The 23,689-nt window shown below is 34.1% G+C and overlaps 1 protein-coding gene across 1 annotated transcript in view; it reads right to left on the reverse strand.

The window, feature by feature from the left end:
• Positions 1–18,791, reverse strand: part of DNAJC1 (DnaJ (Hsp40) homolog, subfamily C, member 1) — a 76,742-nt gene extending 57,951 nt beyond the window's left edge. Inside the window, exons 1-6 of the mRNA XM_009583180.1 lie at positions 18,768–18,791; positions 13,227–13,328; positions 12,380–12,426; positions 5,800–5,965; positions 4,825–4,922; positions 3,664–3,757 (exon numbers count right to left, since the gene is read on the reverse strand). Of these exons, the coding sequence (XP_009581475.1) occupies positions 3,664–3,757; positions 4,825–4,922; positions 5,800–5,965; positions 12,380–12,426; positions 13,227–13,328; positions 18,768–18,791 (531 nt within the window). The remainder of the gene's footprint in view (positions 1–3,663; positions 3,758–4,824; positions 4,923–5,799; positions 5,966–12,379; positions 12,427–13,226; positions 13,329–18,767) is intronic.
• Positions 18,792–23,689: the final 4,898 nt, after the last annotated feature.

Consider the following 23,689-nt stretch of genomic DNA (forward strand, 5'->3'; position numbering starts at 1 on the left):
TTTGTGAAGAATAATTAACAACATCTTTAAGAAAGATGACTTTTCTTAAGTTGTATGTCTGCACATCCAAAGAAAAAACTCTAGTCAGCTGTTTTGGGAATAAACTGCAATTTACATATGACTGTTCTCCCACAAAAGAAAAGTACAGTTAACACAACTGTCTATTCTGTATTACATTCACCATTTGAACTGAAATTCTTGCACACTATATTTAGCTGGTTTATTTCTTTGTAAGAAGAATTTTCAGTTCCAATAAGCATTTTAATTGAGTTTTGCTTCTTTTTTTTTTGTCTTCTTTTATATATTTTTTTAAACATATAGCCTTCCTTCAGGTCATTCTCATGAAAGAGTAAACTATAAATGACCTTAGAAACAATTTGCATTCTTTTTCTATATTTTTCTTGAGCCTACATTATAAGAATTAAACTTGGTAATAGTCAATGTAATTTACACTCCACTTAATGTTTCTTTCACACCACAGATACTTGATTTATGATACATTTTATGTATTCTTTTCCCTTTGCTTCTTCAAACAAGCTTAAAGATGCTGTTTTCACCCCCAAATTTAACTAAACTAAATGTGTGGATATAAAAGCCTATGTAGTCTCTCTCAAAATACAATTGTCAACAGTTTAAAAAAAGAAATCCTTTTTTAGTTTCTCTCATCCTCCTCTCACCCATTTTTCTTCCAGTTTCTTGACATAAAATGCAGACTACAATAAAATGGCATAGGCCATCACAAGGGCATACAAACAAAGCATTTTTCTTCAGTAAAGGCCCACCTTAATTATTTTAAGTGCCTCCTTCTGAAATCTGACATTTTGAAGGAGGAGGGGAAGTAGGAGAAAGACACTCAATTGGATAAATGAGAGCCAGGCATGGGCAGAAGCTCAGCAACCTGAATCCTGAGACAGAGCTGTTGTAAGTAGAATATTCACATTAACTAATGGGGGGAGAGATGGATGCTAGGTAAAAGGAATCAATACAAGAAGTGGCAAAGAGTTTAAATTGACTTCTACTTGTGGTTTTTGTTTTGTTTTGTTGGTTGTTGTTGGTTTGTTGTGGGGGTTTTTTGTTTTTAATAAAGTTTCCTTTGAGGAAGAACTTGTGTACACAGGCAGGTGGTTTTGTTTCCTTAATTTGAGGAAGCATTTCAGCTATTTCACTGACAGGGTTTGAAAAACTCAGAGGCAGAAGCAGCCTTTAATTAAAAGTATTGCTAACTCTTACCCTTTTCTGTTCCAAACAGGGTTCATTTAAATATGGGTGCATTTTTAAAAGTTAACCTATAATTGCATTAGTTGCAGATGAAAGACAGCCAACTTTGTAAATAACTTGTTGGCTCTTAGATGACTGAAGAAATCATTTCGATTAACTCAATAAACAACTAAAATCTGTAGCAGCCATCCTTATGTCAACCACTGTAACACCTTGTTAAAGAATCTGCATGCGTAACTAGCACATATAACACTACTTGGTATCTGTAGAAGTCTTATCTTCCAGATAAGTTGCCCTAGTGATTCTACTTATACTAAAAGCCTGAAATACTCTGAAATTTCAAGCCTATGTTAGTGTATTACTGAAAAGAAAAGCACTTATATTCAAAACAGGATCTCTGTACCTGGGTATAATCATGTAAATATAGCTACTTTTTTGCCGTATGTTGGTAATTGCAACTAAGCAGAACTTGCTAAAACCTTAAATACAACTCAAAAAGAGCCTAGAGGTCTCTGTCCAGCTAGCTAGCTACAAAATACAAGATATCTTTTTGCACTGTCATTTCAGAAAACATCTCCAACATGAGGTCACTGCTGCTCTTACGCTCTTCAAACTCTTCCTTTAAGTATTGTTAACTAATAAGCTACAGTAACTCACTTCAGGTATCTGAAGTCCTGAATATTCTTAATATTGAAGATTACTTATATTTTATTGCATTTCAACTTACATAATTGGCAGGTCATCTTAAACAACAACAAAACAAACCCTGGAGTTAAGCAGTAGTGTAATTTACCTATGGGGCAATTTACTCCGGAACCCCATCTCTTTGCTTCCTCTTTGCTCCAAAGCCTTCCAGCTCTGAATTCCTCTACATCCTGCTTCCCCTGCCACCAAATCCCTGCTTGCTGGTCTCCAATTTTCCATGAATTATTGGATAGCAATTTTTCCACTACCATTAATTTAATGGATTTAAAATCCACAGCAAGAGGTATTGGCTAGGTGTCTACAAAGCGCAAAACATCACTTTTGTTGTATTCATCTCTTCTGCCTATTCTGGCAGACATAGGAACTGCTTTTTGAACAGAAAATTTGAAACCTGTTATACTGACTTCTTAACAGACTATCTTAAAATCATAAAAATGAGAAAATGACATCTTAGAAAGATTATAAGAAGTCTTAATTCAAAATTCTTCATGAATCTTACTATATTCTAAAATATTTTGAATATTTTGCAATTAAGGAAAAAGGGAAAGTACTATAATTATGAAGGAAGTTTCAAAAATGCAGCAACAGCAATTGCTGAACTTAATTCTTTTTCATCTGACTCACCTCAATGAGGGATGAATATCAAAGTTTAATTTGGATACAACAGTTGATTTAATTAAGCATCATCATTTTTGCTTTAAAAACTTACAAAAAGAAAGGATTCTTTAATAAAATAGCCACACAGTTCTGATGAAACTTTTAAAAGAGGAAGAGATATTAACTTTTGCATCTCTTTGCAGGAAAGGTTAAAGGCTATAAAAATGGATGCTAAAAGACCAGACTTTACAGTATTTATAACTTTTACAAGCATTTTGCTAACAGATTAGGAATTATGAATTACATGCTTTCTCCAGCTTGAACACAGACAGAAATTGAACATTGATGCCATTTATACTTCAGAATTAATACTCAATATTTCTGTAAACCAAAGTAAAATCCACCTTGCATTCCCTGATCCACATTCATTAGCAGTGACAAGGGGTTTGAAAACAAATGGGTGTATTCAAGAGAAATGAAAAAGGAGGAGCATGGGATATTAAAAAAGTTATTCTGATAACTGATTTGACAATACTTACACTGGATGAATATCAGCTAAATTTTACAGTTTATAGTATTAGATTCAAAAAACACAACTGTGGGCAAGTTTATGTTTATAAATTACAACCATACCTTTGTTACTTTACCTTAGTAATTTCAGATATCAATTTATATCATTATTCAGTGACTCAAAAAAAGCTTACTCAATCGAAAAAGTAATTTCACTGTTCCCCCAAATTTAAATGACATATTAATATTTGCTATGAAAACATCGCATTTGCCTGTTTGAGATAAAAATGCTTTTTTTAACAGATCGCTTAAAAGACATTGCTATTCCTATTAGATGTATATATATCATCCCTCGCCCATCATTTATTCTTGTAGTTTTGCCTAGCAGAAACTGCTGCTGAATTCCCTAGCATGTTAAGATTAATATCCATTTAAAATATATTCATATTTTGATGAACTTATGATATTAAATTTGCCTCCAAAGAGTAATTTTTATATACATATAAAATAATACATATATATGGTACCTGCTCAAGCCAGAAAATTCATAAGAACAAGTGCTACACTTCTTATTATGCATAATAACACCATCAAGAAAAATAAAGTCATATAACTTAAAATCATTACTATTACCTGGAACAGCTGAGGTAAAGCTTTCACAGTGAGACAGAACCATATTCCCAGCTTGCATGGAAGTAAGTCATGCCACTGAGGTTTGTCCAATACTCTGCAGTCAAATAAAATTGTAAGTTTTTCATTAGTGCCACACAACGTCAAAGTCAGAACTTACCCATTATCCTTTAAGATGATTAGCACTTGTCAACTCCTACAAAAATGTGTAACTACATAGTATTAAAGATACATTTTGAATATTTAATTCAAAATATGTAACAGCTAATTTCTAATCATCGCAGTATTTTAATCTCTTAAAAAGGGCTTTTCTTCAAGAAAACAAATTCTTAAGCCACATAATCACTTCAGATTAAAAAAAAAACCAAACCGAAAAAGCCTCAAGCCTCAACCAAGTGTTCACAAGTGCTGACAACCAGATATGAAGACTGTAGCATAAACAAAACAATACATAAAAATTAATGTCATTTGCAGTTCACTGGAGCATTACTCACTGATGTCATCAGGAAAGACGACAGGCAGAATGGTCTCTGATCTCCATCCTGCATTGATCCAGTTCATGCTCCTGCTGTGTGAACTATTTAAACCCTTTATTTCTTTCTATAAATCAATAGAAGAAATGGTGGTATCTTTTGGAGTGTCCCGAAAGTCACTATTTCCCTATGTGTTTCTTAACAAACAATGGTGTTAGAAGCTTTTACCAACACGTTTGTTTTTAAGTTAATCAGATAAAAAGTATTAAATCAGACAAGCATTAAAACCCCATAAAAACTCCTTACTTGGTATAGTAATAAAATAAAACTTAAATTAATTGAAATTTGTTAATTGTAATCAAAGGCAAAAATCCTCATAGATAGAAAAAGTTGTAAAACCTTCTAAAATAAACCTGAAGAACTAATACCCTTCTATAAGCCAGATACCATTAATTCAGCCTTAATCTTTCAATTATTGTTGATCTGCTGAATAAACACCACACATTTATTTACAAATCAAAACCTGGAAACACATCTACACTGGCACACTTGATATCAGCAATGGCTGATACTACAAATACAGTTGTTATTCTCATAAAATATTTCAAAGATGCAATGAGAAAATGATAGAACTAAACCAGTAGCTGATAAAATGTTTTAAAATGCAGAAAACAAGAGAGTTCCTTCCCACCTTTCATTTTTGTCTAGAACAGCAAGTTTGGCTTCATCTGTACTCCTGCTGCCTGTTTTTTTCTTCTTGTCCCTCTTTTTTCTGCTAAGCAGTTCATCCTTGATGTAGAAAGAACTACGGTTACAGGTTATCATTAACATGTAAACCACAAATGTTACTGGGACTCTTCTGTGAAGGGTAAACAGTGGAGTAGCATTTATGCAAATGTATCTAGGGGTCCTACATGATTAAGTAAAATGATTTATCTTAACAATAACTGTTGCCATGGTATCCAGTCTTTAAACACACATGAAGTCCAGTTCTGTCACTCATGTGTATCTCCATAGCAATCAAAGTTTTCTAAGAGGAGAAAGCATTCAACTTGCCTCCTTTCTCATTCATCAACTTCAATAATGCAGTAGAAAATAAAAAAAGGAAATAGATGCTAATGTATGAATATTTTTCAAGTTATGCTTACGTTTTTTTCTAGTCTACTAAGTGCAATAGATTTTTATAGGACAAAAAAATAAAATAATAAAAAAATGTGGTTTATACTGCTTACCAATGCCTATCCTGTTAACAAAAACCCAAAACAAAGAAGTATTTAGCTAAGAACAAAGGCAAAGCAAGTATGACTTTTAAATGAATAAAACCTGATTATTTTTAAACAACATTTAGGAAAACCATAGACACGACTACAGTAGCATATGATTCTGCGTCAAGATGATAGAAGAGTTTTTATTCCTCCTCTTCCTTCCAGTTAAAAACCAAAGAACCATCTCTTGCTATTTATTACCAATTCTAGAAAAATTAAGTAGTTTTTAGATTATTATGTTGAATATCTCATTCTATAATTATCAACATTTTAAATATAATCCTTTTAAAATATGAAAAATCCAAATTCAAAACAGGAAAAGAGATCCCTATACATGCAAACTTCTGCAGGAAATTCAATACTAATAATTGAAGCAAGTTTGATTTATTACCAATACTTACCAGCTGTTTTTCCAGGTAGATTGACCAAACCACAGCATAATGACCCACTGTGAGTATAATGAACAAGAGTAATGCCAGCTCAGCATTGCTCATTTTTCTCACCCGCCTGTAGTAGAATACAGGCTGTCGCCAATCTGGTAGTCCATTGATCAGAATATCATCATACCTACAGTAGCAAATATAACAGGCTTTCACTGAGAGCTAAAAATTAACTAAGCCAAACCATCCAATTATAAAACAAACCAAATGATAATCCATAGACCGCCTGAATAATACACACACAAAAGATCATTTAGTAATTTTTTTTTTTTTAATAAAGCAATGCCTTGTTTTGTCAGCTGCTAGGCTTGCATCTGGAAACAAACAGAATCCAGAACCAAACGTCGGGGAAATATACCTAGTCTTTTGGGGGAAAAAAAGAAAAAAAAAAAAGTAATTCGATTGCTCCTGCAACACAACAACCCCACCCCACCCAGTTCATTCACTTCTGAAATAACAGACTTCTAGAAATGTAGATGTGTTCTACCTGCCTGCTAATCAGTGGGCAGGTCTCCATAATAGAAGTAAATAGCAACCCACAAACCTAAATAGGTAGCAAAGTACAAAAGTCTTGAACACTAGAAACCTTTTTTTCTTTTACAAGTTAAAAGCACAAGTGTTGGGGGGAGGGGAGAGGTATCTTTGCTTTTGTTTTGTCCTTTAGTAGCACGATATCCATTAGGGAAAAATGCTGCCAGACTTAACATCCATTCTGTGTCAGCTATGCATTTTAAGTTAAAGGCTTGATTTTGATGTTAGAAAACAAAGTTCACCACAGCTAGACGATTTTGATTTTCTATTTGAAAAGCTGTCTCCAAAAATCAATCTATTTTAAAACTGTTTAATTTTACTAACACTACCGACTGTACCATTTAATGACAATTTGTCAGTTTTTCTTCACACAAAAGTCCTGAAATACCTTAGTATGTCTGGGGTCCTTTATTGCAGTATGTTACCCACCAATTTAAAAATAAACAAACCACAGACATGCAAACCAGATTTTTCTATTTGTTAACTTTTCAGCGTAAAGTTTCAAACAAAAAACTTTACAGTAAACTCAAAAACCTGTATGTTCAAGATGCACAACCTGTTAATCTTAAATTGAACACAACTCATTATATATTCTAATCACACCATTTCCAGAATTAAATCTGCACTGAAAGGCTTAATTTGGTGCAACACATTGACCAAAATATTTTAATTAAAAATATTCTGAGTTAGTCGCAGGCCTAATTACAGGAATAGAAATAGGGCCTATATTGTCATGCAGGTCAGTAGAACTCAGTAGTAGGTTTTTCTCAAGTAAATTGACCGATCGAGGAATAATAGCGCAGCTGCTAAACTGCCAGTCTTGACATGTAAATCAATTTAAATGCAACAACTGCACTAGCTACTTTGATAGTTATTAAATTGATACCTTGGAGATGTACTAAAAAAAATTTCCACAAGCAAATTCATTTTTTTAAGCAGAAAAAGAGGCAATGGTTTTCAATTAAAAAAAATATACTTTAATTCAGCGCATCACTTCTGATAAAACATTTGTTCAAGTTGGCACCGTTATTTCTATGCAAAAGATTTAACACCTCAGGATTCTGCAGTGTTCTGAATGCTACCAGAAGTAAAAATCATATTACAAAATTCTATCTTCCACAATTATGAGAATACTAAGATTAATATCCATTATTGTAAAATTTGAAGTAATAACTTTTTTCCTTGCCAGTAAGGCAGAACAAATTAACTACTGATGCCTTAACACAAACTCTGTTCAGAAAAATTGCTTAGGGTGTTATTTCAAAACTAAAACTTCTACTTAATTTTTTGTTTAAGAATTAAGTAGAAGGTTTAACATTTAAAAAATAATAATGCATTTGCTAAACATTTTGTTAGAATACAAGAAAATATTTTAGAAACAAAACCATTTTTAAAACAAATTAGGTTGACAACAAGATTTCACAAAAGATGCTCTTCCTTTAAAAGCTTCAGAGAAATATATGTAGCATCAAGAAATAATTTTTTTAATACTACTATAAATTTATTAAGCATTTCCTGTCTTATACACTAAGGCTTGTTAATTGATGCACTGAAAATGTGGCTACTGATTAAATAAGGTCCATATATGCTAATGATAACAATATAGCAATATGTAAAACAAGACTGCAAACTAACACTTGGCAACCATGTTCTATTATAAATTATCTGTTAAGAAAAAATAAATTAAGACAGCAGTCTCTTGCATTAAACACTTTAAACAGCACTCTGTATTTACTAGGCTATGTCCGCTGTTCTGAACAACAGTCTCCAAGGATTAAGTCTCAGAATCAATGCTCTATTGATTTTACTATCAATGAGCATTATGGCTCACACGACTGGCCATTTTAAGGAAAGATAGCTTCTATTATAACCCACTTTTTAGAATATATACTGTTAAAAGATAAATCACTGCTTTCAATAGTAATTAAGCTCTGTATTTGAAAAATAAAGATATCAATGATTTTTAGGTTTTCAACTGGAAAATGATCCTACTGAAACTCAGAAGCTTCCCATAATTTTAAATCTTGATTTCCAAATTTAGGATGTGGTTTAATTAAAAGCAACTTTCTTATTAAAGAATTTCTTTAAAGAAACCTATATTAACTATGAAAGATAGATAGTTAATCCATGTGCATCAAGAACTACCTTCAAAATTTAATTACAAAGCATTCTTCTTTTGGCAACCTATATTAATTGTTACTCTATGTAAGAAAAAAAAAATCAAGCTGAAAAGGAAAAATAAATCTGCAGTATTTTTTCCTCAGACATATGTACACAGAATGCAGCAAATCTTTGACAAATGAGTATGCCTGCCAGTTGTCTCTGAAATGGAGCAGTCAGCAAGCTAAAAAACCCCAAAGCACCAGTACAGAAACAAAAAGACAAAAAAAAAAATCCCCATTTATAACTTAAGTTCAATCTTTATTTTAAAACTCAGGATTCTATACAAGACTTGTTACTTGTATTAACAAGTAACCAATTGCAAGATTATTAAAATTTCATTCTTCTGTAAATTTTCATGAAATAGTTTTTCGAGCTCTTTGTAGAATCAATTACATCGTAAGAAAAAAAATGTAGTAGCTAATTACAGTATCATCTATTTTAATATAATTATAATTTACTTTTGCCTTTAAAAGAGCCACTGCATTTCATATTTCAAATAATTTCAGAGATCTGATATAGTTTATATACTGTAACCTTGAATTAAGGAGATCTAGTCTGAACTACAGGAAGACTGCACTGGTGTTTTTTATTCTGGGGGCCTTTTTTCCTCAAGCTGTCAAAGACATCCAGTGCAACATCAGCCAGAACAATTTATACCTATGAATACAGACATTTAATTATAATGAGTGCTAAGATAAACACCTTTCTTACTCTAAACAAGTATATCTTGATTCCTTTGCAAATGCTTCCTGTAATCAAGCCCACATTGTTACAGAGGATAGGCCTGGTAGGTAAAAAAAGCTCCCTAAAATGGTAACAAACAATGAAATTAAAATCTAAGATTTTTGCCTAATTACAATTAATAGACATGCGTAAAACTATCTACTTTTTCATAAATTAAAAATAATCAAAGGCTAATAAAATCTATCATCGTCAAGTTGATTTACCAATAAATGCCCTAAAGTAAAGGGTATTTCAAGAAATGCACCTATCTCTACATACTCTAAAGATAAACTTTTCTGTAGAATTTCACACACTCTGCAGTGTGTATACAAAACATAAAATATTATATTCTGCTGCATGTATGTTTAATTTAATGTTAAACACTGCTACATTAAACAATGCTGCATGTATGTTTAATTTTAGACTATTAGAATGTTTTGATTACGTATCAGTCAAAGAATGTAAGACAAGTAGTAATATGGTAATACTACTATATTCTGTAGTACTACTAATAATATCAGTATACTTCACAAGCAACTATGTAACTTTCTCAAAAAAGCAAACCACATTTTAATTATAAAGCCCCATATTATAATTGTCAGTAGAGGAACTGTAATATTTTAAGAAAGGCTTCTGCCACCAGATAAAGTAAAAATTCACTGATAAATATGAAAATACAAAGGTTTTAGAAAAATAATTACATATAGCTGGCCAACAAATATGTCTTTTTAGAACAGGGTGTAATTAGACTCAGTTTTATTGTTTCAAAATGAGTTAATCGCTCACTCATACAGTGCAGGACCTTATCCCTGCCTTTACTGGTTCCACTCTCTGTACGCACACCAGGACCAATGCTAGACTACATCACTTTTGAGATGAACAGTAAGAGGCAGGTACAGCTGACTTCACTGTACAGAAGCAGAAGTCTGCAGCTCACTCTTCTTAAGGTGGTGTAATCCCATGCCCCAAACCATTTAGGTGTCCAGTTGTGAAGGGATTCCCAGCTAAACTGCCAGAATTCCTCACCAACTGATTTGTAAGAAATGGAACTAATTTCCACCTCATCCCATCAGGTCTTTGAGTTACTTTAGAAATAAAAACTACCAAACTGCCACGGGGAAGGAAAAAAAAAAAAAAGAAAAAAAAGATCTAGCAGAAAGCCTTGTTACAGCAGATCCAAATAACTGTCTCTGGAATCAGGATAAAACTGAGTTAATAAGCCCTGAGAAACAGAAGGTGCAGCATAGCTTCTCCCCAGTCCATGAGCATGACAGTAAACTGAGCCTCTTCCACTAGGTCCATCACCTCACACAATGCATAGCCAAATATCAACATCTGAAGTAGGAAGATCCCAAAAAGCAACAACTCCCCCCTTTTCTTTGCCATGCGATTGCAAGAAACCCATGAGTTACCTTACAAGAGAAACGATATTACAGAGAGAGTAGCTCCTAGCACACTTACTTAAGGCTTGTTTTAAAGACATGCTACCACAATGCCTTACAGGATACAGGACAGACCACCCGCCATTTACAAGCTCAACTGAGAGTTTATCATTAGACTGTGTAATAAACCCAATCAATAAAGGTTTTCTCAAAGCAATGTTTCCATATAGCTCTGCTACTCCACATGTTATTTCTAAACTCTGCATATTATTTCCAGAAAATTCTCTAAAGGTAAACACTATTTAATCCACTACATTTATATTTAATCAACTATAGAAGCAGTATCAACCATACATTCACACTGTGCAAGAAAAATACATTGTCTGTGTTGAAACTAAGTTATTGACAATGAAATCAATCTAAGCTAGAACAATCTACTGCTGCTTTAACTTCTCATTTGTAATCACTTGCTGCACTACTTAACAATATTCTCACAAACAAGTTGGGTAAGTTAGTCACATTCGTAATGTATACAAGGCTTAAAAACAATTTTTACAAGCTACTGCATCACAGTTCCATGCAAAAAGCTGCTATTACAGCTGCAAGGAAATTGCTAGAAGTTCCATGCTGGAACTAAGTTCCAGAGAGGCAGTATCAGAAAGCGTATGTAAACAATGTTATAAACAAAAAGGTGGGAAAATTTGGGGGATAACTCATTTTTCAAGTGGTCTGAAACCACTTAACTAACAATTTTTTTTAACCTTTCCTTGAGTAGAACTTCACAATGAAATTCTCTTGTGAGAGGTGAAATTAAAAAAAAAAACAAATTTCCGAAAGTATTTCTATGAAGTACATTTTCCTGAGACTTGAAGAGAGGATTATCAAAAAGTAGATAATCTGTACTACAAAACCTGGACTCCTGCCAAGACATCTACAAAGCCAAAAACCCTTCAAGAAATGTCTCGTGAAGCCCTGTTTAAAGACTTGTAAGCCAAAAGATGATTTATTAAAACTCCAACCCAAAAGCAAAACTCTTTCAGTGTCCCAGTTTTCCTGATAATGATTAGTTTAAATGGTCATCTGCTTAAAAGAAAAAAAAAAAGTTCAAAATAGTCTTCCAGAAAGCAGATCAGCGCCAGGTACTCTTACTCCTATCCTCTTCAGGTACTGCTGGACCTGCTCCTGAAGCAGTAAGGACAACTATCATTTATTAAAAAAAATTACACTATGTATATAAAAGTTTACAGTATTCTAGATAATACATCTGAAAGAAAAAAACCAATGAACTAAGCAACAGAAAATGTTGAAGACGACATACACTGCAAATAATCCCTAAATATCATGCAACAAACCTTTTATTGATATAGTGAGATACGACTGACAGCTGAATCAGTGGCCTGTATTTTCAACCACAGCTTTAATAAAACAAGCAATGATAATTGACACAACTCAACAAAAAATTATATAATTGTTAAGTGTTAAAAAAATTGCTCCAAATAACAGCTAGCTTTTGAAGTTCTTTCAAATACTAGATTTAAAGGAGAATAACCAGTATATCACACAAAAATACACACCACCTTCCACTTTAAGCCACATACAATCTTTAATTAAACAACTACATAGAAATTACAAACTTAAATTATGCAAAAAAATAATCTGAAGAGTTACATTTAAGTCAAATAGGACTTCGATGTATCACTGGCATGAATGCTTTATTTAAGAACCTGTGCAGATTAACTCACCTCTGCCTCCTTTCTTCATCCTTTAAAACCTCATAGATGGCCACCAACTAAAACAAAAACATAAAAAGAAAAAAAACACACAGAAGAGTTTACTTTAGGATTGAGTTTATAATGTTTGAATAGTAGTATGATATTTTACATTTGCCAATTAACGACCTTTGCTAGTTTTCATTTTTCCCTAACTCAGTATGCAGAAGAAACAGTGGCATTCATATACAAAGTGTCACCAGATACACAAACAAGCAACTCCTACAAAAGACTTTTTTTTCCCCCCTCCTCACATCTGTCAAACTGAGTCTTGTCTCAGTTACACTTAAAAATAAAAGGTATTATTTGTTTCATCCTAAAGATCTTACTAAAATCAAGTAGCCCGTAGTTAGTCATCAGAAGTGTATTTTTAAAGGTAGAGCTAATTACAACAGTCTCATGGTTTCACTCTGTAAGGATTCAAAAAGTGAAAATTCAAAAACTAAACCAAATTCTTTTCATTAAATTATGCCTACATACAACTTGCATTGAGAACTGATCAGAAATTTTCCCTACTGCTTTTGAAAAACTATTTATAAAAAGTCTTACATAAAGCGCAAAACATATTTTCCTCCTAAGAGTGTAAGTATTATGTTCAAATTGTTTTTAATATACAGGTAAATACTAAATTTGAGTTATTCAACAAGTTAATTCAGAAGAAGTGTACTTGGTTTTATTCTAGCTAAATCAGGAAAAATGTAATTCAGTGTTCAACTCAGTAATTTCAAAGGTGTACCATTGTTCTTACTAAAATGACACCATCATAAAAAATTCTGATCCTATTTTCCCTAAAACTTTTATTGCTACACATTGCACTTACTTGCCTAAACTGTGTTTCTGCATTTTCTTCTTTATTCTTGTCTGGGTGTAAAATTAGTGAAAGCTTTCGATATGCTTTCCGAATGTCAGCAGAAGAAGCATCCTGAAAAAGAAAAAACAAAGCTGTCAGAAACTAATTCCTAGAACTTTGTCAAGATGTGAAGCCAGCCAACAAGTGCAGGAACTAAGGCAACGTAATTTGAGATGTCTAACAACCAAACCATGCAACTAGCCTAGCCTAAATGACTGAACAGTCATTCAGTCCAATTAATCTTTCATCTTAACTTCCTTCATTACCATACATCCATTACAATTATATTTGCCAAAACTTCCAAACACTTTCTTGCTTAAAAATTAAGCCAGGCACCTTCTGCACCATTTAGAAGTTCAAATAAAAACTGAAAATTATTGCATCTGCGTATCTTCAAGACAGACATCATTTCAGCAAATTATCATGCTCAATTTCCCAAACTCAGGACTTGCTATGAACTCTTCCCTTATTAATATTTACATGTAATTCACCACTAATAGGACTTCCATTCAGCTTCAGCTTCAGCATGTCTAAAGAACTGTATTTTTCTAAAGTAGCTTTAAATTGCAGTCTTGAAGCTATACTATAGCACTGACATCAATCTATACCTTAATCATTGTAAGAATTGCACACATTTTGGGAGAAAAAATAAAACTCAGAACATAAAATGCATCAATGAGGTACCAACTTAGCTGCACAATGCACAAATTTCTGAATTAATGACTGCTATTTAATACATGCTATAAAAATACCCAGAAATGGAAGATTTTGAGAGTTGTATTATATAGTATATAGGTGTTAACACTCACCAGAAGATCCACAAAGCATCACATTTAAACAGAACTACTTGCATTCTATTACTAACAAGTCCAAGGCAACATTTTAGAAATCAACTTTTTATCTGACAATTTTTATTTCTTGCTTTTATATATATTGTTCCCCAGTATATTCTCCCTCTCAAAATTACAGTGTCAGTAGGGATTAAAAAACACCAAAACCCAGATCTGAATTAGCTGTGAGAGGAACAGAGCTGAAATAAGATAATAATTAATGAATACTGTAATTAGTCTGTCAGGCTTTTTATTACAAATCATTATTTTCATTGTAAAATTTTCCGGTTTATAACATGAGGCTATAATAATGCTGTATGCAAGTTTGGGCCAGGAGTGAATATTAGAGAAAGACTGGAAGAGGGGAAGGGGAAAAGGATAAAGGAGGGAAAAAGTGCAGAAGTTGAGAAAATTCAGCTTTGAAATTATATTTTGAGGAAGCTGGTATTATCCCCTAGTGCAAGACCAAAGTTTCCATAGTCTCTTGTCTGTCAAAGGAAGGTGCTTTTATTACTCACAGGTAATTACTCACTCCTGAAAAGACCACATATGCATTTTTTCATTTTTATATTTTCCAACAGCTACTTCTAAGGCGTGTGCACACCAAAGCAAAATTCCTCTGGTTAAGCACCAGCTTGCTTCCAGCTTGATTACTGCCAGTAAGTTGTTTCATATTGCCATTGTTTTATAGGTTTATTTTTAACTCTTGGTTAAGGGGAAGGAAGAGACAGTGAATAAGTATCTGTTCGAAGCACAAAGAAACATTAAATTCTTGGTATGTAGACTTAATAGAATTACATGACATAAATACGAAAATGCACAGTAAATAAATCTTTTAAAAATTAGGAATTGAGACCATGATAACCTCAAGAAATGAGTACCTCCAGACCATGTATTTTGGATAAACTACAGCTTATTCCTTCTCTACCACACATTTAGATGTGCTTGATATTATTTTTGGAACACTCCTGATGAACAATTAAAAACCCGATAAAAGCGTATTAAAGAGTTGTCCGACAGTATTCTTTCAATTACTTCAAAAAACAAACAAGCAAAAAAAAGTGTTTTCAGTTGTATCTGAACAATGTAAACTTTAGTTTTATTTGGGAGCAGCATGATTATTTGTGTAAAAGATCAGCACAAAAGGTAGTTTATGTGTTTCATGCTTAAGCAAAGCAAGAGATCCCAAGTCAACTCTGAAAGAATAAAGTTGCTTATTCACCTTGAGAAGTTGAAACAAAAACTTATAAACTTACAAAAACAGATTGTTCACCTTAGTTACCAGAAATAATTTAGAGATTGTTTTGTTTCCCCTCATCTACCAACCCAGTCAGCCACTTCATAAACAACGTGGGCTTGGCTTCAAAACAAAATATAATATTTCAACACTACTATAGAAAATAAAAATCAGTAAATAGGGGACAATCAGGGGACAATAATACCAATAAGTAATTAAATATGGGATGTTGCTGTAAATTATTTAGTTACAACTGGTCCATATAAATTTCTAAAGCGATAATAAGTCTGCCCGCTAACCAATTCTTCACAATACTGTCAAACACAACACAGGAAAATGTTGTATGTTCCAAACATTTTGCTAATTAATGTTACCTATGGGTAATGTTAGGCATCTTCAGGCAAGGTCCCAAATCCTCTAAGAGCCACCCTGAACAAGAGAGGTTGGTTTTTGAGAAAAGCCTCTCATCGCTACAGAACTTCCTAGCAGAGTATGACCCTAAATAAGCTACAAAGAACAATTATTTTCAAACTAATAAAGAAACATCTACCATACTGAAGTCAGCTGTTTTAAGAGACTTTCACGTATAGCTAACTGACTTCGTTGGCCAACTTCAGTAACATTTTCCATAAAGGCTGAGCAACAGAACACCGAGTTAAGAGTCAGTGTTTCCTACAGACTAAGATACTATTTTACGTATTAGGGCTGAAGCCCAAAGATTAGAGAGAGAAAGTCATTACCACACTAAGGTTTTGTTTGTTTTAAGTAAAAAGCTCAGAAGACGTGTTGGATGACTTCGTTTACAATTCAGAAATCTTGATCTCGATTACATCTAAGGAGGGAGAAATAAATGTATGTATAGGCATATCAGTTAATAGCAGAAGGAGCTGGTAATGTTACAGACAGCTAGTGCATTCAGCAGTTTCTCCAACACCGTGCTTCAGGTTGGCAAGTTTTGCCACTAATTAAGGCAAATGAGCCTGTCACACTGTCTCCTTCATGTGAATACAAACATCAAAAGTATCACCCTATTTCTTGATAACTATCTTTTCAAAGCAATATTGTCCCATCATACTTCCAAGGTTGAACATCTCTTTACACACTCATTTCCAGTTAACGGATCTTACAAGTTGAGAACTACTTGTTCACTGCAACAACAGCACACCCTTCCACATGCAGCATATAAGTCCACTTTCATATGAGTCACTGCTGTTCAGGAGGAAAAAAGGCAATACTCCATCACATATATTTTGAAAAACAAAGCATAATATAAGCACTTATATTAAAAGATAATGCAAAATGAATGCTCTAAGCTAAAATAAAAACTGCTCAGCTGTCAGCTGCATAGCTGGAAAAAAACGCACATAGTAGACAAGTCAATGGAGGAAAAGGTGTTTTGTGTTAGAATTAGTTCTCAGAAATACCAAACTGCAAGTCTATATTTAGGTAGGCCATCGTTTGGCCTCTTATGCATGCAAATATGCAAGTATTCATGTGAGAATTTTTTAATTGCTAACATTTTATTGAACAAGCAGAGTGTCCATGTGTCTAGTTACATGACCTCTAGGTAGAAGTTAGAAGTTCAATCTTTTACACTTTTTTGCTAATTCCTTACACTACAAACAAGTATTTTAGCACACAAACAAAATTACCATTTGAAGCAATCAACAGTATATCAAAAGTTAAACACATTTCTTAAGGTACTCTTGGAATTTTTAATTTTTGTCTAACGGGTGATACACATCAGATTCCCAGGGTGGGGGAGAAGAGGAAACATGCTTCTCACTATTTATATCATTTACTTTTGGCAGCTTATTTAATTCAGACAATGAAAATCACACTACTAAATTTTATTTTACTCAGCATCATTTTCATATTCTCTAGTATTACCAAGAAAAGTTCTATCATTAGACTACAAATACATAAGGAGAAACAAAGAAAGGATTTTTTCACAACACATAAAAAAAAAATAATCTAAATAGGCATTTGCCTTCCGTTTTTTTAAAATTAAATTCTTGCTGAAAATGCACAAAGATTCAAATCTGGTCTCCTCCTCTGTCTTTACAAATTCAGACTCCTACCTATGGAGTTCACTTCCACCTTTACAATAAATAGAAAAACTGGTGTAGTACAGTACATTACTCCATTGCCTTCTATTCCTAATGTAACTATGATTACTAATGAAGATAAAAAAAAGCCTCATTGTGGTCCCAAGACAATTCTTGGTGAACACATAACATATCAGATATTGCCATAGGCAAACAGTGATTAGGTCAAGGGGAAAAAAATAATCAATGTCTACATAGTTTTCACTTACCAACATATACAATTCAAAATCTAAATTGTTCCCTTGAGTGCAATGCAGTTATACAACAAGACTTAGTTACTTACAATTTAGCAACTGCTTCTAACGCCGTAAATGTGCTCAATTCATCTTGGGTTTTAAGTATGCCTGCCGATGTCTTCAAATAGGTAGCATTATCTTTATTAGCAATGGGAAGGCACGTTGGTCCAGAGGACCAAGCATGCGGATAGAAATCACGTTTCTACTCACTTGCAGTTTGTGCAATCACTTGTTAATGGGTGAAAAGAGAATGACATCAGTATATCTATTTCACTGCAGTGCTGCTGAATAACTGTGTAGAATTTTCCACAGCGCGTGTTACTGAAGCTATACAGCAACCAAAAGTGACAACTGCACAGAGCACCAGCTGACTGTATTTCAGGAGTGAACCTTATACCTGTAAATAACCTCAGTGCAGGCAGGCCTTCATGAGGCCTTTTTCAGCCTTCCCAAATGATAAATCAAACTTATGTAACTCTTGTGTTTGGGATTTTTTTATTCAAGAGCAATTCAAATGTATATGGTTTCTTCAACAAAATATTCCATTCAGAATTTCTGTGTAGAAGATGGGGTATAAGTCACTACTTTCCTTTTGATGACCATCAGGTATACAAGTTGAAGCAGAATGGTACAGAAAAAGAAACAAAAAGTAAGCTTTGTAAATTCACAATCACATATTTTTCTTCTGTGATTTGAAACTGCAGCATGCACAGGCTGTCCCACAAAAATTCACAAAACAAGCAGGGGCAGATAACTGGACAGAAGCTACAGCTGTCTGTTAAACATTGTGGCAACATTGCTACTTTCTACCTGGTTGTTTTCATGTGAAGTCCACAAAAACCTAATATCCGTAAGTGTTAGAGACCAAACAAACATGACTATAGGGCAACAATTAAATATCCACAGTCCTCATTCCTTGAGCAACAAGAGGGGTCACACTGTGTTTCTTCGTAAGTGTCTCATTCTCATATGGGGACAGAACAGCGATCACTGTTGCTCCACAACCCTTCAAATTCTTAGGACAGAAACCATATAGCTGTGATCCTTCTTCCAACCCAATTCTCATCCCCACTTTGGTTCTGCATAGGCTGACACCATACCTCTTCAACCTGCTTGAAGGCCATTCTGACTCTGGAAGCTTACCACCAAAGCTGTAGAATTCAATGGCTTGCATTTGCTCTAGACTTTGTACCTTTTCTTTTTTAAAAAAAATGTTTTAAAAAAGTAAATGAAACACTCTTAGAAACAAACAAAAAAATTCCCACCATCAATACCAATAGCCTTAAATGTCACAATACAGATCTTCTGTGCACAATCACAAGCATCCCTGTTTCCTCAAATGCCTTTTCAAAAAGTAATTTACCCTTAAAAAATAATAGCGCCCGGAAGAAAAGCAACAGCTACATAAAGCAGACATACCCGCATCTAACATGGTTTCTCCTCTAACAGCAGCAACAGCACAAGACTAGGAAAGAAATGAATCTTCACCCATATCAAACGATTAAAATACCACTCCCATATTTGCTTCACATGCATCCACTGCAACCTGATCCTAATTTAAGCTCCCATGACCAGATCAGTTCCAAGAAGTACACCTGAGTTTGCCAAGTTTGCACTTGGAAAAACATCTATGAGGGAAATAGAGTCTTGTAGCAAATTCCAGAGGTGGGAAGGACCTGCTGGCAATCCTGAAGAATATAACTCTAGGAAAGAAAAGCAAGTGTCTCCCAGAAGACCAAGCATTATCTGTGAACTTTTATAGTTAACAGATGCCAGCTGAGTTTTGGCTTAAATTTCTTGCTGCATAACCTTTGTTCAAGACACCCTTTATTTTTATTGAACTTCTTTCTAAGACACTCATTTTTTTCAAGGATGTAAAATGAGTTAAACGCAAATTTGCTGCTTCTTTACAGATGAATGCTCCAAGTATACCCAGGCAGGAGGAGAGATCTGCTCTGCTGCAAACCAAGCCATGTGTCTCACAACATTCCGTTGATTTAAACTGAGTAACAGCACAGCAGGGAAATATGTAGGAACTAAAAATAATGCTAAAAAGGTGTTTTAATGTTTTTTTATGTTGCTAAGTTTTAAAGCAATTCATGAAATGAAAATTAATACAAACTAGCACAATGTATTCCTGTGAGCTTCTGATAACTGGCACAATCTCTTCACTGGCATGTTTGTTTCCAGGGGAGTGTGTCAAATGAAAGACGACTCTGTTTTCAGCCTAGCGTGCCAAATGAATGAAAATTCTGCTGCCTCATGCTTGAGAAACCAAAAAAAGTGTTCTTCTCAGCACATGTGCACAATTACATGGGCTTAGGTTTTCTCGACCAATTTGAACAACAGTATTTATACGTAATTTTTTTCTTCTGTTGCAACGATTTTAGCCTTCTACCTTTTCTACTTAGATTTTCAGAAACTGATTATTTAGGAAAAATTAGATTGCCCAAGAGAATGCTGTCATGTATAACCGCAAGTTATGATTTAACATGAGCTTTGTCTCTGAGATGCAGAGAACACTTACCAACTCTCAACATTTTTAGAATTACTCTTCAAATTCAAAATGGAGAAAAGCTATCAAACAACAACTGAGGACATTATTCAAGCCAATATAAACCAATTTGAAATCCTGCCTACTGTTATAGTTTATTTCCATTTAGTTTTTCATTCTGGTAGTTCAAAAGGAAGGAATGAGTAGGTATCCTTCATTTATTTCATATGTTTTTCCAGGAACACTATTACATATTTGTTTTGATTCCATTTTATATATTACATTTATTGTTTACGTAATATGTGTTACATATATTTTTATAATATAGATAGTTGTATATATTTATATATACCTGTGTGTATTCCCTTACAGGCTAAGGAAAGTTGTTTCTAGAGAGTTCTCTTGAAAATCTGCCTTTTGCATCAGAAATTTCTAGTCTATAGTGCTCAGATAAAAATATTACCTACAAAATTCCTGATCCTGCAACATATTCACAGGAACTAAATTGCTACAAAGAAAGACCACTGCTTTTACGACCCAGGTCGGCAGGGAAAGCAAAATGTGATGTCTCCTGTAGTGTATTTCTTGCTCGATGCCTTTGCCCCTAGATAGGACAGCCCCCTGATTTACAAAAGAGGTGACACTATACCCAAGAACAGCTGAATGCAGTTCACGCTTACCACTGTGGAGCATCAGTATAAAGCAGCAAAGATTTTGGGGTGTTGGATCTGACAAGTTCCAACCTTTCCTACAACGTAATGCCTAAAATATGCTGCTATTTAATTGTTTGTATAGTTTTCTTGCTACATTTCAGCTTTAGAATGTTTCCAACTTCTTTCCAGAGGGTAAGGAATTAAAGGAAATCAGAGAATCAGCTACAGGCTACCTCCATACCAAGCCTTTACCTCCTCGTCCTCTTGCTTATCTTGTTCTCATTACACCCTTCCACCAGAACTGACATTACTGACCCATACGCTCCTACGCACCTAACCTGTCTTTTCAAATAACTGCTTCCCAGATCTCAATTTAAGCGTAATTTTTTGGAGGCAGGTTACTAATGACCACCGACTTAGGCCTTAAAGAAACCAAAGACCAAAATAAATAAAATAAATAACCCCCCAAAAAATGCTTGGGCTACTAAATACTGAATTCCTGTGTCACCTGAACTGTCGCTGTCACTTTTGTGACTACATCTTTAATTGACTTGTAAGCTCTAAAACTTTTCATATTTTTCAAAGGTGTTTATTACCCTCCCTTCTGACGTCCAAAAAATAAGGAAAAGGCATATAAGAGACAGGATATAGGATGTATGACTGAAAAGAAAATATTATAAAGCCATACAAGAAGCCAACAGAAAATAATTATCTCCAACACAGAAGTTTTCAAAAATCTTATGCATCAACACAACATTTACATGGTGAATAATCCCCACAGGCATCAACTTTCAGAATAAACATTAACTATTTATTAGCAACTACCCCAGCCTTATCAGCAGTGAAGGACACCAATTTATATGCCCATACACCCACACACATCCATCATATGTATTTTCACACACAGATGCTAATATAAAAACACACGTAAACAAGCATACCTCCCCAGCAGTCCTTAATGCTTATACAATGCTCTAATTTATATTTGTAATTGTTGCTCAACTTCACAAAGTATTTTAAGAACACAGTTAAATAAAAGCTGTTACATAAGCTTGGAATGAATAGACAGTGATCACTTTCATATCTTGACTTAGTACCGTTTTTAATGCACAATGTTCTTTAAACAAATGACAAAAACACGGGCATCATGAAGCTTCTCTTGCAGGTGCAAAACAAACTGTAAAGAAAATAAATCATACCTCAAATAGTTAAAGGATCTAACTGTCAAAAATGAAAAGGTGTATCAAGCAGGATTTTATGAGGTCTGTCCCAGGTCCACTGATAATCAATATTTTAACCAGGAAGTTGAATTACAGAATCACTATTAAACTGGTAGTTAACACTAACCTGGGAAAACCCACGAAGATGCTGTGAAAGAGAATTATAATTTTAAAAGAGCTGGACAAATTGGAGAATTGCTTTTAAAAAAAAATGACATTATTTCCTAAGTGGAAGACTAATGGTCTACATCTGGATAGAATTCATCAACTGCACAAACACAGGATAGAAAAAAGCAGTTAAGGAGAAATGATCAGTGAATCACAAGCTGAGCATAAGTCAGCGGCATGATGTCACCTTTCTGTGCGGCACAGCCCACCGTGACACGTGCAGTACAGCAATGAGCAACTGCGCCATTTCATGCAGCAATTGTAAGACCTCAGCAGATTGCTGTGTCCAGTTCAAACAATGCGGTTAAAGCAAGCTATAAGCCTGTTCAGAAGATAAGAAAAAAACCCTGAATAATAAGAAGTCTAGGAGAAAAAATAATGACTTGTCCAGAGAAACTGAAAGAACAAGAGTGACTTAAGCCTAAAGAAAAGGCAGCTGACACAAGGAAATTAACATCTTCAAATATGTAAAAGGTAGCTGTAAAGAAAAATGGAATAATTGCCTTGTCTGATCTATCAGGGCTAAGCAGTAACAGTCAGATAACAGCACAGGAAGATTCAAGTTAGGTACCAGGAAAACTTCCTAGAAGCCATCACTAGTGTATCACTGGAACAGACTGCTGAAGTCTCCTTTCCAGGCAGGTCTTGCATACATTTATCAGGCATGACTTAGATTTAACCGGTTCTGTTCCAGCAGGGTACAGTAGGTCACTAACAGTCCTGTATTTTAGAATTCAATATCCCTTTGATGATCAATTCAATAATTACTCTGAAAATATTCCAACTGGATTTCCAGCGTCTGTTTATGTAGTTTAAAAGGTCCCGGCTGAACGACAGTATTCTTCTCACACTGAAGATGACAGATGCTCATGCCAGAAGAGAAAGAGTCAATGAGATTTTCACAAAACCTAAAAGGCTTTGAAAGGAGTGGCAAGTATTAAGAGGTGGCAGGAAACACTTTTCTATGAATCTGAAGGCCCATGGGGCTCTGCTCCATGACTTGGACCGCTAGGCATTCGGCTTGTTTTTCCTGTTACATACAGTTACTCTGAACTACTACGAAAGTCATCCTGTAGTAGATGATCACGAGTAAGTCATCCATAATTTGAGTTTAGAATACTTTCTCTATCCGTTACCAACTTTAGCCTTGAATGATAATACGGAATGGATATTATCAGCTAGGTTCCTTGAGAATGTCAGATGAAAATAAGGACTAAACTGAACAAGAAAAGCAAGCAGGAATTTCTACAAATATCATTAAAACTTTTTTTTAAATTAAACTATTGCTTTAAAACTATTCTGTATTTGGTTTATTATAAATACATATTTAATTCCTGCAACAAAAACACGTAAATGAGGATATGGTAAGAGCCACTGCAGTAAACCATGTCCAGGCACAGCAGTTATAATTTCTTCATTTATGACAGAAAGCAGGAACACTTCTCTCAAAATCATATATATAATTTATTATAACTTACAATCTATTG

Source organism: Fulmarus glacialis, unplaced genomic scaffold (assembly GCF_000690835.1).
Source record: "Fulmarus glacialis isolate BGI_N327 unplaced genomic scaffold, ASM69083v1 scaffold8648, whole genome shotgun sequence".
Classification (NCBI taxonomy): Eukaryota; Metazoa; Chordata; class Aves; order Procellariiformes; family Procellariidae; genus Fulmarus; species Fulmarus glacialis.